The sequence below is a fragment of the Helicoverpa armigera genome, chromosome 14 (genome assembly GCF_030705265.1).
Source record: "Helicoverpa armigera isolate CAAS_96S chromosome 14, ASM3070526v1, whole genome shotgun sequence".
Classification (NCBI taxonomy): Eukaryota; Metazoa; Arthropoda; class Insecta; order Lepidoptera; family Noctuidae; genus Helicoverpa; species Helicoverpa armigera.
In genome coordinates, this window is record NC_087133.1 from 9,543,618 (window position 1) to 9,564,463 (window position 20,846).

At 33.4% G+C, this 20,846-nt stretch overlaps 1 protein-coding gene across 1 annotated transcript in view; it reads right to left on the reverse strand.

Moving 5' to 3' along the window:
- LOC110373318 (uncharacterized) overlaps nt 1-20,846 on the reverse strand; it is a 35,553-nt gene that overhangs the window by 14,155 nt on the left and 552 nt on the right. The window contains exon 2 of the mRNA XM_021330558.3: nt 5,713-5,872. Coding sequence (XP_021186233.1) covers nt 5,713-5,864 — 152 coding nt within the window. The 5' untranslated portion in view covers nt 5,865-5,872. The remainder of the gene's footprint in view (nt 1-5,712; nt 5,873-20,846) is intronic.

Here is a 20,846-nt window from a genome sequence, read left to right on the forward strand (position 1 = left end):
GTAAATATGTATATTTTATTTACCTAAAATTTCAGATGTAAAAGTATGTATTCACATATATTTCCAATAGAAAGTTCCCCTCGGATGGTTGAGAAACTCTTATTGGTTGTTTATTATAATGGAGATTGAAAACTTTAACATAAATGGTTTGGTGACTATTTTGAAACATATAGGTATAATAACAGTGATACTTGTTTATTAATTTTTAACAAATAGGATTGGTTTATCACTGGTAAATTGAAGTCAAAATAATGTTTTTTTTTCAACTGACCTTTGAAGTTTAGGGTAAATCAGTCGATCTGTATTCATAGGGTTTTATTGGATCCCATGGTGTACGGAACTCTGATTGAAAACAAACATGCATGTTTCAGCTTGGCATAGTTTGTTTTATAGAGGTAGATAGGCTAGAAGATAATGAAATTATGCGAAGCCATATTATGGCCATATTTAAAACTGAAAATGAAAAACCTAGGAAAAGCCCTAAAAATATTCTGGGCACAACTTTTTTATAGTCATTCACTAAATTAAAAAAAAATGTTGATAGTCATCGAATTCTAATACTTCTAATGTACAGTCAGCGTCATAACTATTTGAACACTATTCAATAACAAACATTATGAGATCATAAAACAGCAGACAGTTAAATCTACTGGTATTTATCCTTCATAACGTAAAATCGATTTCAGCACACAACCGACCATTATCTGCGTTGAAGGGCCCTAACTAAAACGCATAACAAAGACTGAATATGGCACTCGAAATGCAAAATACGAGCTGCAAATTGCATGAATTTTCCTAACATTAACAAATCATTGTAAAGGATACAAAACGGCTAATTTGAATTCACCCCGAAGAGCAACTAAGTATTTTAACAAAGAAATACTTTATTGTTGTAAAGCCAAGTTTCTGAAACGTTGAATACTTTTATTGTGCCAAAGCGTAGGTTGAGATTAGTATACGATTCTGAATTGACTTTTGCATTATAAATGTACCAAGTTTTTTATTTTTAGACATCGGAAAAAAACCTAATAATATACAGAATTAAATATTTTTTTATCCTGCCCATTTATTTTTATTCATTTCCTAATGTCAATCTCAGTTAGTCATTTTATCCTGTTTTAGTATCTACTTTCTACTTTTTTATTCAAGTTTCACATATATTCTTTACAAAATGTAAGGTCTACTTTGTCTAAGTTAACATACATTTAACCAGATAAAACATACAAAAATAGAAGTATCAAATTGTTTCCTTTATGCTTCAAAGTCGTAATTTATTTTTAAACATGACTTTCCTTTCAAGAAATTAATAATAGCTCTTTAATAGTTGTTTAAATAGGTAGGCGTTCATGTTTTGCTGGACATAAGTCATATGTCACACCCACGGCGCCCTTTCCGTAGGTGTAAAATGAGGCTAAATTTCAACACGACTCAAGCGTCATGGTATTGTAAGTAGCACTGTAGACATTTTAACTGAAATGCTGTCTTTTGCTTACTAAATTACAATCTTGCTTTTAAGGTACTCTTTTACGAAAAAACTAATGACTGCATTTTGATGAAACCTTTCATAATTATATGTATGAGAACTGCTTCCCATCCCGGTGCCATCCCATCAGTAACAATTTAGGATGTTGTCATTTTTAGGATTCTTTAAGTAAAAAGCTTGTCTTGATAAAGTCATGAGGTGTTAGAGCAAAGTTATTGCCTAAGGGACATTGACATTCGAGAACGAGAAAATTAACTTGTCGTAAACAAATTACCGTAACATTACTTTTATGAGATTATCCTATTCTTCATCTCTTTCGTATGAACTTTAAGTCTTTATTTTTCATTAGTATCGTTATTTTTATTTATTTATTTTTCTCCACGTTATGAATAAATGACCCAATTTTACTCTTCATAATTTCAGCATTAGCATTCATTTTACAAATGCATTTCATTTTAAAAATGAGACTCGGAAGAAAACATGGTTTGTATTAAAAATATTACTTTAGTCTTATGATACTAAGCTTTGACGGCCTAGTTGGTCTAGTGCAGTCTAGCGCAAAGTGAGACTACTGTGCGGGGTTTCAGATTCAGTTCCCGTCACATCGACCGACTATGACAATGAGGGAAATGAGAGAGCACCTTAAATTGGTTCTTAAAGCCAGACCAGACCATTCGTAAAGCCAAAACCCAACCTGGACCATTATCATAATGCTTAGTAAAAACCTCATACATCCAACAAAATTCAATGACAATAAAAAAATATATTTCAAATACCTTTGATAGTTTCGTATCATACCCATCAATTTCAATTCCTTTAAGTGAATAAGTAGTTGATCTCTTTACAAGAAAAAACTGCGATCCTTTGGGAAATCATAAACAATAACATCTAACAATAGGATTTGTTTGGAATGAGTATGACATATTATGAAACTTAATACCACCAAAGGTACCTATGAAAATGATATTTTTGTAAGCGTTGTTATTCTTGGAATTAATTGGACTAAAACAGCTTTAATAATGAATGAACTTTGACCATATTTTTAGCCTAGGACAATATTAAGCATCGTTTATTTCTTATAAGATTGTTTAGTCTACTAAACCAAAATAATGGTCTAAATAAATTTATTCTCCATTCATACTATAATATTATAAATGCGAAGGTAACTCTGTCTGTCTTTTGCGCCTTCGCTATTTTTAAATACCAGATGGGTTGATTGATTTTATGGCTGATATTATCCAAACCAATCATTTCAAAAGCATTCCCACAAATTCCTTAGAACAAAATAAAGCTGATAAAACATCAATGCAGTCTAGTATGGAACAAAACGACTATAGATTCGCGTATGTAAGTCCATGTAACAAGATTGTCTCCTACAAAGGCGTCAAACATTAACTTCATAGAGTATTCTAGCAAACTTCTGTAATTGTGTGACCACACTGGTATGTAATAAGGAACTGTCCTCTGCTTAAACTTGGTCCAGGAAACAGGGTTGTTGGTAAAGTCCCTAACTGTGCATATCCTTTGGACACCCTATTAGGTGTGCACGTAGAATACTTTTGTAAGTGTGTTAACAGATATTGCAGTTTTGGACTTATATAACCTCGACCCAGATAAAAATGCTTATAAATTGTAGCTTTTTCTTCTTCTTTCTGTTCTTAAAGATTTTATTCAAAAAAGGAAAAAAAGAAAGCCAATCTTAAAAATCATCTGAAACCGGGCATCAATGCGTACAAAGTCATCAAACATTACGTAGATTAGAGTAATTTCTTCAACATATTTAAATAAGAAATGTTATACATTAAATATATTCATACATTAAATATTATTTCATTTACTCTCTTAGGCTTGTAATAACATCAATTTAAAAAATTAAGTTAAATTTTTAATGCGCTCGACGTACGCCATGGGCATACCTTACGTTTACACAATGGCCCAACTTCTTCAAACATTCAAGATTTTTGACTCTAAAACCACATTTACTTCAAAGAAGAAACGCTTAAAAAAGAGAATTTATTCAAACGTACACTACTGGCAGTGAAATTGACGCAAAAAGAACACCAATTTCGCCACAAAGGCCTCTACCTCCTTTCAGAGGCTGGATAGTAATTTGCTCTCCGTCATCATGCCTAATCTTGTCCCCATTGCATCCTCATGCAATGCCACGCCTTTTCCGCCCAGAAAATGACCACAAAATACAAGCAACAAAGGGAATTTACTGAACGCCCAAATTGCCTTTGCAGTCAAAATAACTTCTGTGCCAAAGGAATAAGATTGAATTTCGTCTATCTTGGGTCCAGATTTATTTTGGTGGTAAATGATACTGATGGATGTTTGGTTAATTGTTGTAATTGATAGGCATTTAAAAAGACTTCTTAAATAGACATTTGGGGCGTATTATTGTCACGTTAACTTTGTTCGTTAATGTCCGGTTGTTTTTCCGTAAACAAAATGTTTTGGTTTGGATGTGGACGTAACTTTCCGTGCTGAATCGATTTTTGGAGACCTGAGTATTTATATAAGTACCTATATTTACCTGAATATGAGAAACTTCTTCTAGTTTATAATTAAAAGTCTTCAAACTCGTAGGTAATTAAAACTTTATCAAAACGAAGGCCTTATGTTAATTACATAAATCCTCAATCCTAGTTTGATTTTAAATAATTATAAAATCGACGTAGAGAAATTAGATCGTCTACCAAGCTTACAAGAACTTTCCGATACGTGGCATTAAGATGTTATCGACTTTTGTAATCTCCCCATCCGATGAGAAAATGTGATAGCACACACTCTCCTAATAAACCTAAAAATAAATATAAAACTTCAATGTTTTTGCAACTTTGCAAGTGTAGTTGCAAAGACATGAAATCCCCTGGATTCGGATCTAGGTAAAGTGATATTCACACATCCTACACTTATAGGTCCTTGGAAGATGTAGTGAAAAAAAAGGAATTATAGATACACGTACAAAAAACTGTAGAGAACAATAAAATAAACGATATTGTACGAAATGTCTTCCCTTTTCTTATTTGAAACATTAAAATCTATTAACAGATGTGTAATCGTGTGGGCATCATGTTTGTTATATCGAAGCTCCAAGTTCCACACGTTACATTGTTCTCACTGTGGGTAGTTCTTAGTCCCTACAACGTAACCTAATCTGTATATAATATACTCAGTATTCAGTCTTGTCTCCATCACTGTAAACCGGAGTGGGTTGTCTACAAACAAGCTGAACATTATTGTTATTATTTCTGTTATTGAAGTCCTAGTATAAAATTGGAGGTATGATTCTTCAGAATGTTAATTTAGTTTTAAATGTTACTGTAACTTTGAAGGCTGAGTCCCCTTTTCTATAATTCACAAATGACAAAGATAAAGTTCAAAGCAATCCAATGATTGATTTAAGTTTTAAAATTAATGGGTCTGTCTAAGGATTAAAGTAGAATAAAGCAACAGTTGTAAGGAAGTGGCCCTAAGAAAGTTTGAGATGAAACTTTTTCGATTTCACTCTCTCGCTACAATGTTGCGACCGTTCAAGGTGAAGTTAAACTAAGTAAAACTTATTTTGTTTAAAGCCAATTGGAGTTTTACGAGTCTATAAAAAGCTGACGTTTTCTTACGTTTAACTTTTACTGTAAATAATTTCTTAGCATTTCGTTAAGTTTTGAATTTCCATTGTAATCATTTATAGCGTTAATGCCTTCTTTACCCTTGATAAAGTTCAGGGTTCAATTATTTCACAATTAATTGTCATGAGTTAACAAAATCAATAATTTTAATCATTACCTGTGTCCATTCATTTCCAACCTGCCGAAGCATCGCCGTCGGCCGGTTCTTCACAACCAATTTCCCCTTCATCATTTACTCCTAAATTAACATCCACAGATGCAAACATTTCAAAGACAATGCGAATACCTTCATCAATATCATAACTATCATTACCATTATCTATTTCACCAAAAACATTATCAGTATCTTCTACATAATTTTTCGTGTTGCCTTTAAAATGTTCTAGTGTAAGTTGGAAGACGTAGGTACACCAGTAAGTCTGACACCAGTCTAACCCCTGGTATTGGGTTGCCCGGGTAACGGGGTTGAGGAGGTCAGATAGGGCAGTCGCTCCTTGTAAAACACTGGTACTCAGCTACATCTGGCTAGACTGGAAGCCGACCCAAACATAGTTGGGAAAAAGGCTTGGAAGATGATGATGGACTAGGAAGACGTACCTGGGTCTAGCAGCCTGAGTATAGTAGCGGTCGAGTTCTTGCAGCATGCGGAGTGCGTCAGCCATGTCGTGAGGACCTTCCTCCCTAGCTTCGGCCAGGCAGACGATGGCCAGGACCACGGCGACGGCAATAGCGATGTTCTTGTTCAGCATTTTGGTTTCTATGAAATAAATTGAAATGTGAATAAGATGACAAAAGTTCTAGACAGAGGATGGTGCTAAAAAGGTCTAAACAGAGAAAAAGAAAGCCCTTGATATAGGTTCAACCATGTTTAAATTACTAATAATTAGAGTATGTATTAAAATTGAGAGTCTCAATGATGTGATTGGTCTCAATTTAAGACCAATCACATCATGAAATGATTATACCATTAACCCAGATTATAATTCAGAAAAGGGTAAACCCAAGTTTAAGAACATCAAACTTGTGATCTAATCTTTTGACTGCTAATTGGCTGTTAATGCAAAAAGTAAATTTCAAATTGTTAATTACAACCGTACTATAAATAGGACAGTGAATAAAACTTTTAACTCTTTTACACAGTTAATTAGAAACAGAATTATAAATCTGCACCTGTTACGTTATTTAATTCTATTTCTATTTAAATAATACACCTGGATACTTCCTTCCTATCCTTAACTTCCACGTTGCACAAAACTTAATTTATTATAAGGGTTCCATTGTTAAATTATATTAATATCGAACTTTCCAAATTTTAGGCCTGTTCCCTAAAGGCAAGGCTAATCAGGAACAGTATTGAACAAGTTCGTCCATATATCTTATACGTTATATATTTTATGAAATTAGAATATATAGAGCCTCAACGGTGATCTATTTATCGTCTCACAGCTGGGAAAATATCTCTTCATACAAAAAGGGACATTTAAAAAGCGTATTTGATGGATTTCCCAAAATTAATAAAAAATATATGAATTCATAATCATGCACACATCGATCATTTTATTCAATGCTATTTTGGACTCTTTGTGAATAAGTGTCGACCAAAGGTTCCACGTTTGAAATACGTAGATATAAAACCTTCATACGGAAGGAATCTCATCAACTTAGTTTTCCACTATCATAGGCAAAGGACGTAGATTTATTCTGACACATCTTATTGGGGCCACAGTCCTATGAGAAACTTTTGACTATAAATTTATTATTGTCCCTTCAAGTTTTCAAATGATGTGGGGGCATTATTCACATTAGACTTTACGGGTATTTTCTCAGGAGACTACGGATGTCTAGCGAATCAGAACAAATATGACATTTACTTTTGGTATCGCCTAAATATGTCTAGGTTCCTATAAACATTCATGTTGTTTTAGGTCGTAAATATCAATTTAGGTCTTTTGCGCCTACAGCTTTTCTTCGAAAAATGTGTGTCGTGGCAGTGATTTTCAATGACGATAAATAGTATTGACAACATAATCTCTGAGGTCTGAGACCTCATCTGTTGTTTTTCAGTAGGTATAACACCTACAATATATTTTGATAATGAGTTATATTATCCAATACCTACATAATATCACTTTCTAGAAGCAAAACCAAAAAAAATATTTTTTGGAATGTTAGAGCTCCCAATTTTTGTACGACAAAAACTAAAAGAAAAGTTATTGATAGCGACTTAAATATTTAAGTTCAGCAGGACAAGATATTCGTGGGCAATATATTTTCTTTCGTACGTACCGATATTAGGGAAAGATCGAAATTGAGGTTTGTAAGCCTCACGGGAGACATCATAATTCATAAATAAGGTATTTCGTATTTACTAGAAATTGATATTTCATGTTGATAGGATAGTTTTGCAGAAGTATACGAATTAACTTAAAGAATGTGATAAAGTATGAGAACAAAACATAAGACATTAATGTTCTTGGTGTTAAAGAAAAATTGTACGGAGAATTTAATTACACAAATTTAATTTTTAAAACACAAATGACGAACGTTTAACTTTTTCCTAGACCATAAATGTGAATTGTCATAATAAGTATTCAAAACATATTCAATTACTACATTTCCTAGGTTGTGTTTCACATACAAAATATATTTACCGCACCCTCATTTGAAACCACCTACACAAAATGCATTCTTCACTTGTTTCACGACAAGACTTGCTTTCTGCCAAGCTTTTATACGAAGGGGCACTAAAATATTCAATTACGCTGCCTCAGCGGCATAAGCAATATTTGTCCGGTTAAAAAATGGAAAAACGAATATTGGATTACCGTCCGTATTTGTCTTTTTCAGTCCTGAAGTCTAAGAGATTAATGGCAATCTCGCTATAAATAATGCAGTTATATATATTTTGCAGTTTTCTGGAATTGCTTGGTAGCTGAATGTGTGGTTGGAAGAGAGGAGTTTAAATTATTATTTGCATTGCATTTTTTTCGGTGGTTTGCTCTCTGAACGAATTTGGAAAAATCTCACAAATGTAACCTAGTACAAGCTGTAGGTAATTTTCTAAATACTTAAGTATAAGGGTTTTCTTTTATAAAACATAGTTTCTGTTTCACCCGAGGTACTTTCATGTTTCGAGGATCGTTGCAATCATACATTGTCGTCGACCCAAAAGCCGAAAATAATTTGTGTGGCCAAATATTTAAACCATTTAAGCCATTTATTTGCTACACCTACACTTTACATTTATAGGACAACAAACAGAAGGAGAAAAATGATACGGGCCACACAAATTATTTTCGTATGACAGTCGAACTCATACATTGATACAACCTACATTATTTCCTTATATCATCAAGATCCTTACGATGCGATAGAACGAGGAGGCAGTAAATCAGAAATCACACCCAGTCTAATTCCGATACTTAGTGCCTACCCAAACAAGTCAGGTATAAAAAACAAAAATCAGCTTATATTCCCTAAACTTTTAACGTAAACAAAAGGCACTTCTTTAAGTTTCATTAACTTTGATGATAAAATCAAACAAGGTAAATTAATATAATTTTTTTGTAAATTTTTTGAAAGGTCGTTACGGGTTCAATGTTTTTCTAAGCCAAGTTACGTAATATGCTTAATACCTACGTAAAGTTACAAGGAAAATATCAACGCCTCTTCTTCACAAACGGGACATGATTTCACCTCAATCTTAGTAATATAAACAACTCCTTATGTCAGGTAAGTATTCGATAATGTTGGTTTTGAATATAATCTCCGAGAAACTATGGCAAATTTTAATAAGACCATAAACAAAAAACATTGAGACGGGAACACACTACATGCATAGACTCTTCTTCTTTCTTCAAAGTTATTTGGGGTGAGCGCAATATGTTTTCCACTTTCATTGCCGTCATACTAACACCCACTCCTTTCTCATTCATAAATATCATCTTTCAGGCAATCCATCTATCTTTTCCTATACCACGACAAACGCTGACCTCTCATTTTTTATGTCACTGAAACTACTTTTAAGCTGCTTCCGATAGAGGTACCTACGTCCTCATTTTAGTCATCCTGGTTAAACCATAGCTAGGATTCTACATTATTAAAGAAAAAACTCTTGTAGGAAAACTTAGCAAGAAATCTCCCGAACATCCTAATCTAATCTTACATCCTATTTCCATCAAATATGTCCAAAAGTTTCAACCAGCTTGATACTTCATTATTAGGCAATTGTATAATTATCTAAATGAACCGACGCGACGCTGGGTCTCCTTATCAAAATTTCAGTAGGATGTCACATTTAAAGTAACCTGCAATTGTTACCGGACTACAAAAGGTACTCGGTTTGTCAGGATAAAAGGAATACTTTACAAGGGTTAGTATAATATTTTACTAACTTTGTCATGTGGTATGCCTACATCAACAATACTAATATAGAAAGGTTTGTATGTTTATATGCAAGGGAAGACGTAATTGATTCTATTCTTAAGTGCAAACCATTCGAATAGAAAGTATTAAATGCAGTATTTAAACTCTCAGTTGTAAAACCGATTGCATCGTTTACAGAAAATGTTAAGTAAGGAGTATTTACTCAGCTATTTAATACCCTTATTTAATAACGAATTCTTTGTAAAAAGGATTTAAATTGTGCGAGTTTTGTGGGACGATCGACAATGTCCACCGTTGTTTGAGTTGAAGCTCCGGCCAGTTTGACTTGAGATTATGTCCCTATCGGCCAGTTATTGGCGAACAAGTTTTTTTTTTCTTTTCCATTGACAATGGCTTCGTAATTTAAAATTGGTGTACTTAGAAGAGATTGACTAAAAACTTTTTTAATCGATCATAGAGTCATTGTTCGGTAGAATATGTGAAGATATTAAGTTAAGGTTGAATACACGGTTCCACGAAGTAAGTAATATGACAGATAAGTAGCAAAAAGTACACAAGAGTCAACTTAATTTCTAAGAGTAATTTGACATTTGAGAAATGTCAAGATCCCTTTGTGTTTTAAATAGTGACATATGCGCTTTGGGTAGGTAGAATTTTTCATTTTAAAATATGAATAGAAAGGACTGCGAAGCATATATGGTTCTGACATTTTTAATGTAGGTACCTAATAATTATAATGCATTAAAATACAATTAATTAATTAACATTTACAAAACATACAAAGTATTTTCACATGCAGTCTAAATCAAAGGGAAATATTTTAAACTGGAAGTACCTAACTAATTTTAGAATTTAATTTTATTAACATGTCATTTGCAAACTATTTGCTATTACAATTTCATTTTCGTATTTAATTTAACCAAACCAAACCTAATTTTAACATTCAAAATTGTCTACTATGAAAATGCCGGTATTTTATATGTGTAAAGTAACTTGATAACAATTTGGTTACAAGCAAAAAAAAATATGCAGGAACGTAATTTATCATTTTCATAGAAACGTCAAATTTTTCTTGACCTTTCAATGGACAACCGCCTCCAAAGACTTAGTATAAAAAATACAAATTCTCGTAAAATATTCGAATAAGGTCAATGCTTTTTCGAAAATATCAAATACCTACTTACATTTTAAATCAACGTTTTAAATCAACATCTGGCAATTTCAAAGAAGGGAAATATAAAAAATAACGGCGCAGAAACGAAATAAGTAGCTATTAAGGAATTGTTCTATAAATAATATATTAAAATCTTCCTTCTGTTAAGATTATTAGAAACAATTGGAGCGCAAATGAGTATTTTTTCAGATTTTTACTGTCAATACTTAATAAAACAATTCTGTATTTTTTGTCAGCAGATGGTATTTTTTCCGGCTTCACGTCAAACGATAAGCTTTATCATAAAATGGAAGTAACGGCACCCTAACCAGTAAAATATTAATTACAGAATTTTATATATTTTTATAATCGTGACCATATAAAGTCTTAACAGTTTATCTGTGATGTAATTATAAACGGTTCTATACCTACTTAGTATTGGGTTGAACCTCATTCTACTTATAAGGAACTATCATTCAATAACTCCCATTCATTTCATATTAACAAACGAAGCGAATAACTCAGGATCTCCTGTTATTCACGCTTCATGAATCTTGCGCAGATTTTTGCTGCTGAAAATCTTATGTATATCGACTAATGGCATTTATGATCCACTTTGTCGATTTTTTTTAAACTGTCAAAACAATAATTACTATTTCCTTAATAGGATCCACAAACTTTTATTCAGCCGATAGTTTGCTTGGGCTCATAAATCAGTGTGAAGATGAAAGTACCTGTAGCTGCATAGTTCAAAAATGCACATTACTCTTACAGTGCATGCAGACTACGAAAAGTTGGGTAAAAAATAATCATTTTATTGGTTGATAGTACATTAAGATTTTTTTCCTTATGTGACTGATTCCTATGGTACAAATATAAAACTGTAGGCATTAGAAACTGCGGGGGCAGTTCATTACTGGAAGAGAGACAGGAGTAATTCAATCAGTCCAAATTTAGTAACTTTAAAACTTCCCCAACGAATTTAACATTAAAGATTCAGCAACGTAAGCTTACAAAGGATTTCAATGATATTCCTACTTACCTTAATATATTAATCTGAACGGAATCTCATTACCATATTGTAAACTGTCAAATACAAGGAATTATCAAATCGTTTGTCAAATTGAGGTTTAAAAGTTTTGCATGAATTAGTTGGTATGTAAAACATAGAATTGTGTGAGATTAGTGTTTGAGTTTTATTGAAAAAATTGCGAGACTATCGTGAATTTACTTTTTAATCCACGTCTTAGGTACGTAAATGTCAGTTTAACATAATGTAAAAGGGGATGCTACTATGACAGAGGCAGTGTTGCTTATTATTATTTTTTCACATCAAAGCTGATTGGTTCAGGTGTTACTTAGATTTTTTATCAAAATCTGTTTAGCCTTTTTAAAGATCAACCCTGCCTGTTCAATTGGGTCAGGTGATCGAACATTAAGATAAAATTTGTTATCATCTTTATACATGGTATTTGTACTAAAATTGTCCGAATGATATCAGACCGCATTTAAAAGGCAATAAACACTTTCAAATCTATCTCTGATATCGGATTAAGTGTTAAAATGGTGTTATAAATCATTCATCAGATACACAATACAAATATCATCAGTTATCATGATAATCTTATCAATGCAAAATGACCTACATACTGCAAACTTTTAGTCGGCCGATAGTTTTTTTGAGCACATAAATCAGTATGAAGATGAATAGCAGTACCACGTTGTACGCACATTACGAAGATCAGGCAAGTATTCAGCCAGTATCGAACCGACAGTTTTTTTTATTGGAATCAAGATTTTGTTTAAAAAATGTTTGCAAACCATGGGAACAACTATCGGCCTACTGTTTAGTGTGCAGTATGCAGCTAACTGGGTAGCTTTTATTTTCATCATTATCATTTGAATTTGTTCAGCGTTCTATCCCCATTATTGCATTAGATGCTTTAGATGGTTAACATTATTGTTGTAAAACCACTTCATACCTACATATGTTTAAACTAGCTTCTGCCCGCGACTTCGTACGCGGATCCTGTCCCTTATGCCAGCGACGGGGTTAGCAAAATCAAAGACCTGAATCGTCTGATATTGAATTTTAAGGGCCGGTGACTTGTAAACAACGGAATACGCATAGCCATTAGAAACGTTCCATATATTTAATTTTTGTACTTCAACGGCAAAAGCACAGCAGACTAAACAAAACGCTGAGAACTGAAGCACAATAGGCGTGACCATAGGGATAAAAGTAGTGATTCTAATTAGTCCGCATTTATGTTGTGTGTGGCAAAAATATTACACGTATTATTACGTAAAAAAAACATTAAATGTTACTGAGCCGACAAAGTCGTGATGACTTAGTGGAAGTTGTGGTGGTTTAGTGGGTAGAGAACCAATCTCTCAAGTATGAGCGTGCGTCTTTGATTCCAGGTCTGGCAAGTACCTGCCAATGCAACTTTTCTAAGTTCGTATGTACTTTCTATGTATGTATATTTTGGATACCAATGACCGTTATTTGGAGGGGATGTTAAACTGTAGGTTCCGGCTGTCATTGAACATTCTTGGCAGTCATTATGGGTAGTCAGAAGCCAGTAAATCTGACCAGTTTTACCAAGGGGCGTAGGGTTGAGCGGTTAACCGGTTTGTGGAGGTCAGATAGGCAGTCGCTCCTTGTAAAACACTGGTACTCAGTTGCATCGTGACTGGAAGTCGACCCTAACATAATTGGGACAAAGGCACTTGAGATAATAACGACAATAATAATGAGATATAAGCACCGCAGGGCATTTGAGGCTGATGACGGGGAGTAGCGACCCCGCGAGGAATATATACTGAATTCTCCAGGGAGAGTATACTGTCCCCCATCTCTGGCCGGTCGGAGTGAACCATGACGGGGGTAGGTCTCACGCCTCTGGCTTGGCTTGACCGTCCAGAGTGGAATCGCTAGAGCAGGGTTAGTAGCCCTGCTCGGAGGATAGGTGCCTCGTGGTAAGTGACCCACAGGAGCGCGTAATCTGCCTTTGAAATCCGCCGAGGTATCCTCACACTTCAGCCGCTCATGTCCCTGTTGCCCTCCTAGTCTCCACCTGCCATTTTTACATGTATCTAATACATTGTCATCGGCAGGTGCCATAGTTCCCGTAGTTTCCCCATTCCTAGTCCATTAGCATCCCATCACAATAGCCCCAGTAGTATTCATCCACAGTTAGCAATGGTATAGCACAGAACCGGGGATTGACTTTTTTTTTTAACGTCCACCGGGGATTGTCCTTGGGTTCATTTCTATAGTGTATAAAGGGATAATCGTCGGTTTTGTGTCACCATTTCATTAAAGTTGTCTCGAAAGGGCTTCAGCATGTTGGCTTCGGCGTCACGTTTGCCTCCCGAAAATTCGGAATTCTGTAGTCCCGAGGTCTGGAAGAGACATACGAAATAATAATGATATATATATAATGCAACAAATTCGGAGAGTGGGGGCTCGTGACGCCACATCTAGGTATGTAAAATTTGTACTAAGGAGTGACTTAACACAAAATTCAAGCGTGTTATATCTTCGTTATTGTCTTGTTTGTGTGAGAGAGAAATGACAAAATACGTGTCCATTATTTTAGGGTTATCTAAAAGACGGACTAATTACTTTTTTTGATTCACCATACCTATTTCATATCATTCATTTCTATACATTTCAAGTGTAGTATTGCTCTTGAAGTTCCACATCAGGTGTTCCAGATCTTCGATGTTTATACGTCAACAGAGAGTGCTTATCAGATTGAACAACTTTTGCTAAAACGTCATACCTCTATATGCTATAGTCTAGCTGGGCCCCTGGAGTTCCACATCAGGTGTTTTAGATCTTCAATTTGTATAAGTCAATAGAAAGTGCTTATCAAATTGAACAACTTTTGCTAAAACGTCATACCTGTATATGGTATAGAGAAGCTGGGCTCTTGGGGTTCCACATCAGGTGTTCCAGATCTTCAAATTTATTATCTCAGCTGAAAATGCTCATCATATGAAACAATTTTTGCCATGGCACCATTTTTGTATCTCTTATAGTTTTGTTGGTCTGTTGGTGTTCTGCATCAGGTCTTCAAGTTTCGAAGATAAATTATAGCCTATATGTTGACCAGGCTTAATACTGACACAACAAAGAAAAAATCATTGAAATCGGTTCAGTAGTTCCGAAGATTAGCGTGTACAAACAAACAGACATACAGACATACAGACATACAGACAGAATTTTTTTTTTGGATTTGTGCTCCATTACTGTTTCTAAACCCCACCCAATTATTATTTTTTTAATATATTCAATGTACAGACACAGTTTTTTTACAGATTTATTATATGTATAGAATAGATGTGTTCTATCAGTTTTCGAGAGGTACTCAATTTACATGAAGAGCGTGTAATTTAGTGGTTTATTATCGAGGTTTCTAACTGCAAATAAACGATTTCCTGTATGTTTGTTGGTATGTAGGTATGTGTATTAAAGTGATGGTAACCAGAAATATTTTCCTCACTTTTGGGAGGAAAGTCATCACATTAATTACTCCTCTTTTTTTGGGTGGTGAGGAAGGGCATGTCAGACTTCTGTTGACAAGAACCATATCTGTCCTCTATGTTTCAGTGTTCCAGTAACTCTTTCGAACAGTTTCATAGGTCTGGTTAAATCTATGATTCGTTTCTAACATATTCTTCGTTCGTGTTTATTTTTTAAGTTAATCCTTACCCTACTAGGAGCTTTTCCATTTAATTCTATTATGATAATCGTTCAAAATAAGATGTCAAAAAATACCAGAAATGTAAGTAAATTAAATAATGGACTGTACTTACCAATTTCTGTCTAGTAATTTAAGACATCGCGGTGGAAGTCAGTCCAAGTGGCCAATTTGTTTATGGTTATTAAATTACTTAAGTAAATTCGTACTCAGTAAGGATCAAGTTTATGTCGTGCATCGAGTTTCTTTGTTTATTTTTCTCTTCCTATCATTTTTTTTTCTTTTGTTAGTGAGAAAAAGTAAAATCTTTTCACAGTTTCGATGTAACCAACTGGCGATCATCAAAATTTTAATTATGAACGGTATCACCTTTCGAAGTTTTGTAAATTCATTCCCCAATATTTTTTAACACTTCCTTTATTTTGTTACGTAATGTTTAACTTATTTTTTTATTTTTAAGTAGAATTTCTCAGGACATCCACATCTTATGACTACAAGTAGACAGGTATGTACTAAAAGCCTCTTAAGTACGGTACATCGTTCTTATTTTTTCCTTAACATAGTTTTGCTGATGTTTTTCGGAGTTGGACATCAAAATTAATGATGACAAGAATCTCAATTTGTGTCAAATCTTTTAACGTACATATGTAGGTATAGGAATATCCCATTTTAAGTCAAAATGGTCGAAATAAACTTTACAATCCCTCAGAACAGCGAAAAATCTGTCGAAATTCGTTTCATAGTTCACCAGTCGAAAATAGAGGAAAAAGGGCTAAAATTCCCCTTTGACTTCCAAAGGATTTAAACAATCCGGTTGGTGCGGAAATTCTGAAGACTCTCATTGGTACTTGAACCGGTTTGCAGTGCGTGACCAAAGGTCTGGCGAGTTGGGCAAAAACAAAAGGGATTTAATTAATTTTCTAAAGCTCGTGACCTGAAGCCTAGATTTCAACTAACGGGGATAGTTCAATTGTTATGGATTAGTTATAGGAATTAGTTTAAACGTATACCATGTTCAGCCTATTATGTCCTTGTAAGTTATGTCTCATAAAGATATGAAAATTATTGAGTTTGAAATTAGAATAGTGATATCAAACTTCATTTGTTTTTTTCATAAGTTGTTTAATATATTTTTTTTTTGCCTCAGTTTTCAACTTTTGGGATACCAAAAACTCTCTTATTTTTACATAAGAATAAAATTGTTCTTATTTTTACATAATTGAGTATCATAGAAGCAACATGACATTTAAAGCAGTATTAACTTTTGATCAAGATATTATTACAAGAAACTTAACTCAAAGTAAGCACTGAATGATCTTATAGAAAAGGTCAAATGTAGTAGAATTAAAATCCTACCAACGTTAGACTTATAAGGGATCCCTTTAGGCAAGAAAAACAGCCACCTCGATTGAATGACAGTGTCCTATGAAAATATACGCCGTATTGGCTAGGCGGATACTTGAATTGTCTTCTATTGGGTTAGCTGTGGGATACAATCTGTTTTTGTACTTGTTATTATCTGATTGGGTTGTGGCTTTTCTGATCAAGGGATACTTTCAGGTAGAGGTAACAAAATATTGTGTGTGTAATGTTATTGGAAGAAGAACCGGTTACGGAAATAAGCAAAAAAAATTGTTGTTTTCTTATGGCAAGACTTGCTTACTTTGGTTTAGGAAAAACTAATATTTGCAGTCACCGATGTAAAAAGATAGTTGTCACTTTTAACCAAATCTTTGCTGTCAATTTGATAATGATTTCAAAAGCGGCCTTGGAGGATAAAAAAAATATTGTTTTCAGATCTAAAGAGATAAAATAATGCAAAATGAATGACAAAACATTTCAACCATAAATTACTTGATGAAAGCCTTTCGGAGTTCAAAGGGTGAACCAACTGTTATATTTCCCATTGAAAAAATGAGATTAGGTACTTTAAAAAGTCCCTTTTAAATCCCAGTCGGAAGTCAATCCTTACCTATTGTCCAATAATTGATTCATTTTAGGTAAAGTTGTTATAACAAATCTATGCAATGTAAAGGCATTGTGTGCTACACTAAAATCATTCTCTTTTGAAACGTAGCAATTGTATGGATCGACAAAAATTGATTGTCAAAGCAACTTTTTTGAAAACGAACCTACATTCGCCCATCGTCCATCTATCTAACAAAGATGCATTGTACGGTTGCAAGCCTAACAAGATCGCCTATAGGCCAAGTCCCACAGACTGACAACTTTTAGTTGGCCGATAGTTTCAATTGGGCTCTTAATCAGTTTGGACTTGTATAGTACTGCGCATATTATAACGATCAAGTAACTTTCATTCAAGTATCAGCCGGCTTAACAATTTGATGGCATTCACGATAATCATCACATCTCCTGCCCTTATTCCAATTCTATGTTGGGTTGGCGCAGCATGTTTTCTCCTTCATTACATTCAAACTAAACTGTTGGCTGGATAGTTGGCCGACAATTTAGTCTGCAGACTGTTCTACTCTAAAACCTTCGTGCTCGACTTCATTTTATTCGGTTTCCATTGTTATACACACGTCAAACTCCAATTTGAACTGCGATTAATTGGACATCGGTAAAAACAAACGTTTGTTGTCCTCGATGAAAACAACGGCCATTTTGTGTGTTCTGCCGTATGATGGCGAGTTTCGTGAGCAAATACGAACTGAGGACTTCGAGCTTTTTAATTCGATTGTTAAAATTCATAAAGCCAATAAATGAGAATCGATATCGTTAACAATATTTTCGTTGTTTAAAATAACACTGGTGAATGTTACACGTGTCGTTTTTGGATTATTTTTACTTTAATTTAATTCGCAGTGTAGGTGTTTGATGAACTGCAAAAAATTTGGTTGGTAACATAACTAGCTTCTTGTAAGTATTCCATTTCTATTAAACCTTATTTGTAATAATTTTTATCGTGCCATTTAAAAAAATATATTAGAAAATCTTTTCTTTAAGTAGCTTTACGCTGTTTTTTTCTGTCTTGGTGCTTATTAATAGAATTATGAATTAATATTATAAATGTGGAAGTGCGCCATAAAAAATAGATAAAAACGTATGAAGTTATATTTTCCTTCTGGATTTAATAAGCTATTGTAATGTGTACTTGTAAATATTGTATGTAGTATTTCATAAGTCAGTTTTTCATATAAAACGGACCAAGTGGTGCCGTTTCGCAATAAAGTTAACTAGTGCATGAATAATATCCAATTTTTGGCTATACTCTCTTATTTCAATAATTAATGTGTGTTTTAACCCGAGATCACTCGATTCAAGTGGAAAATACCACCACCTACATGTTTTTTTTTCGTGACTATTTTACTAGGAAGATACTAAAATATTCTACGAATAATCACATACTTACATGTGCTTGAAAAATATAGAAGGCCCTTTAGAACCTTTGAACCAATAAAGATGAAAGAAAACACAAATTACTCGATATAATCCTGAACAAATAAACAAATGAAATGCGGATAGAATTCTATGGAAGTAATATTTGTTATTAATTAATATTAAAAACGAAGGCATCCTATTTATTAATTGAACCTTTGTACATTTTTTTCCAATCAAATATCATTAATTTTTCCACGTTTCATAAAGAGAGTGTGCGGTTTTCATCATAATACTTTTTATACTGAGTCGGATTATTAAATTCGTATTAGTAATATCTGAAGGGTTATTGATAATGCTAATATCTGCACTAGAGGAAAAAATATTTCTTCAATAGTGCAGTAATATTACACGTGGCGTCATTTCTCATGAACTGTATTTTTTTGGAAAAGAATATTATCTTTTTAAAAGGTTTTTTTGACTACGTTTTATAATGGAAGGTGCAAAGAAAGTAAGAGGTATTTAAGGAAATTTTTGAAGCGACTCACTTTACGGCTTGTCCCTTCCCCTTTTTGTGATAAAGTGAAGAATAAGCAACTTATTTTTAAAAAGGCCATTATTTAACTTCAGGCTGACAGATTGTCATGCAGCCAGTTTTTCATGCACTTTAAGTAGGTAAATATTTTCGTAAAGTTACAGCTAAAACTGGCTGAAAGCTTTTCCTGAATATTTTGTGTAGCGTTCTTTATTTTAATTGACTTGTGGTGAATGTCTTTTCTTAATGAATATAGACGTAGGTACAACCGCGAATGACTAAAACACTTTACTCCTCCGTGTGTACATACGTGACTTAAATATTTAATTTAGATAACACATGTTTTCCTTTTCGAAAATCTAACTAGTTTAAGTATTCACCTAAGTACTTATTCTAGAAATATACATAGTGAATACAGCCTGTATATTTTCAAAATGTTAAGCTGCGTATGATCTTTGATGGATTAGCTGTATAACATAACCGTAGGTACATAGGTATATCACTTTAATTTTTAGGAGTTCATTTATTTGCTCTGTAGATAATCAAGCCTATCGACATCTTCACAAAACGTAGTTTTAAAAGTCATGGTGACATTGTGGTTTTAGCACCTGTCTCTCAAGTACGAGTGTGCGGCTTCGATTCCACTTCGATTCGATTTAACTTTTATAAATCATATACATGTATTTGTATGTGCTTATTAGGAGAATCATAGACACCAATGGGTAATGTAAAGAAGATGGAAAAACATCTTGACTTCGAAAGTCGGAAATCGACAACACGCATTGAACAATACGTAACGTTCATTCTTTCTCTGTAGCCTTATATGGAGACAATAAATATTACTAGTAATGATGATGATGACTTTATAGTAAAAGTGAAGTTTTAAAAATGTGCTAGTGAAGATTTTTTTTAATGAATAAGGGAGTTAATAAGGGTAATCAAGACATACCTGAGAGCGTTATGCAGACACACTTACATAGCTATTTTATTATCCTAGAAAAGTTTAAAAAGCTTCTACGAGCCGTTTTGAATAATGTTTTTTTTTTTTATTCGAGGATAGGTCTTTTAGAAGCTTTTAAATTGTATCTATATAAAATAAGTACTTTTTCCCCTTTTGCGTTTATAGTAGTTACTACATTTTATATTCTGATTTTTAAAAATCCTGATATTTTGACCAAATAAATATTTTGGTTTGACTTTGATAAGAATTGACAGAGGAATGATAGGATGTGTCTGTAACCCATTTGGTTCCCCCCTATACTGCTTATTTCGATATGGTGATCATAGCATGATTTATTACAACTTGTTAGTTTTTTTTATTCCAGAAATAGCGTAAGTAAAGTTTATTCTACTCTGAAACGTAGGTTAACTAAACTGAATAGGATAATAAGAAACATCTTTAATAACTCAACCGAATAAAATCGACTTTCTAAAATTAAGGAAAAACTGAAAAGTATTGTTTTAATATTTTGAAGTAAACTTTTTTGTTCTAGATTTGTATTGTATTAATATGTTTTTTCAGTCGGTTAATAAATAATTTCATATTGAGGTGAATAAAATACCCTGCGGTAAATTGCTCAGTTATTCTCTTAAATAAAGCTTTAAG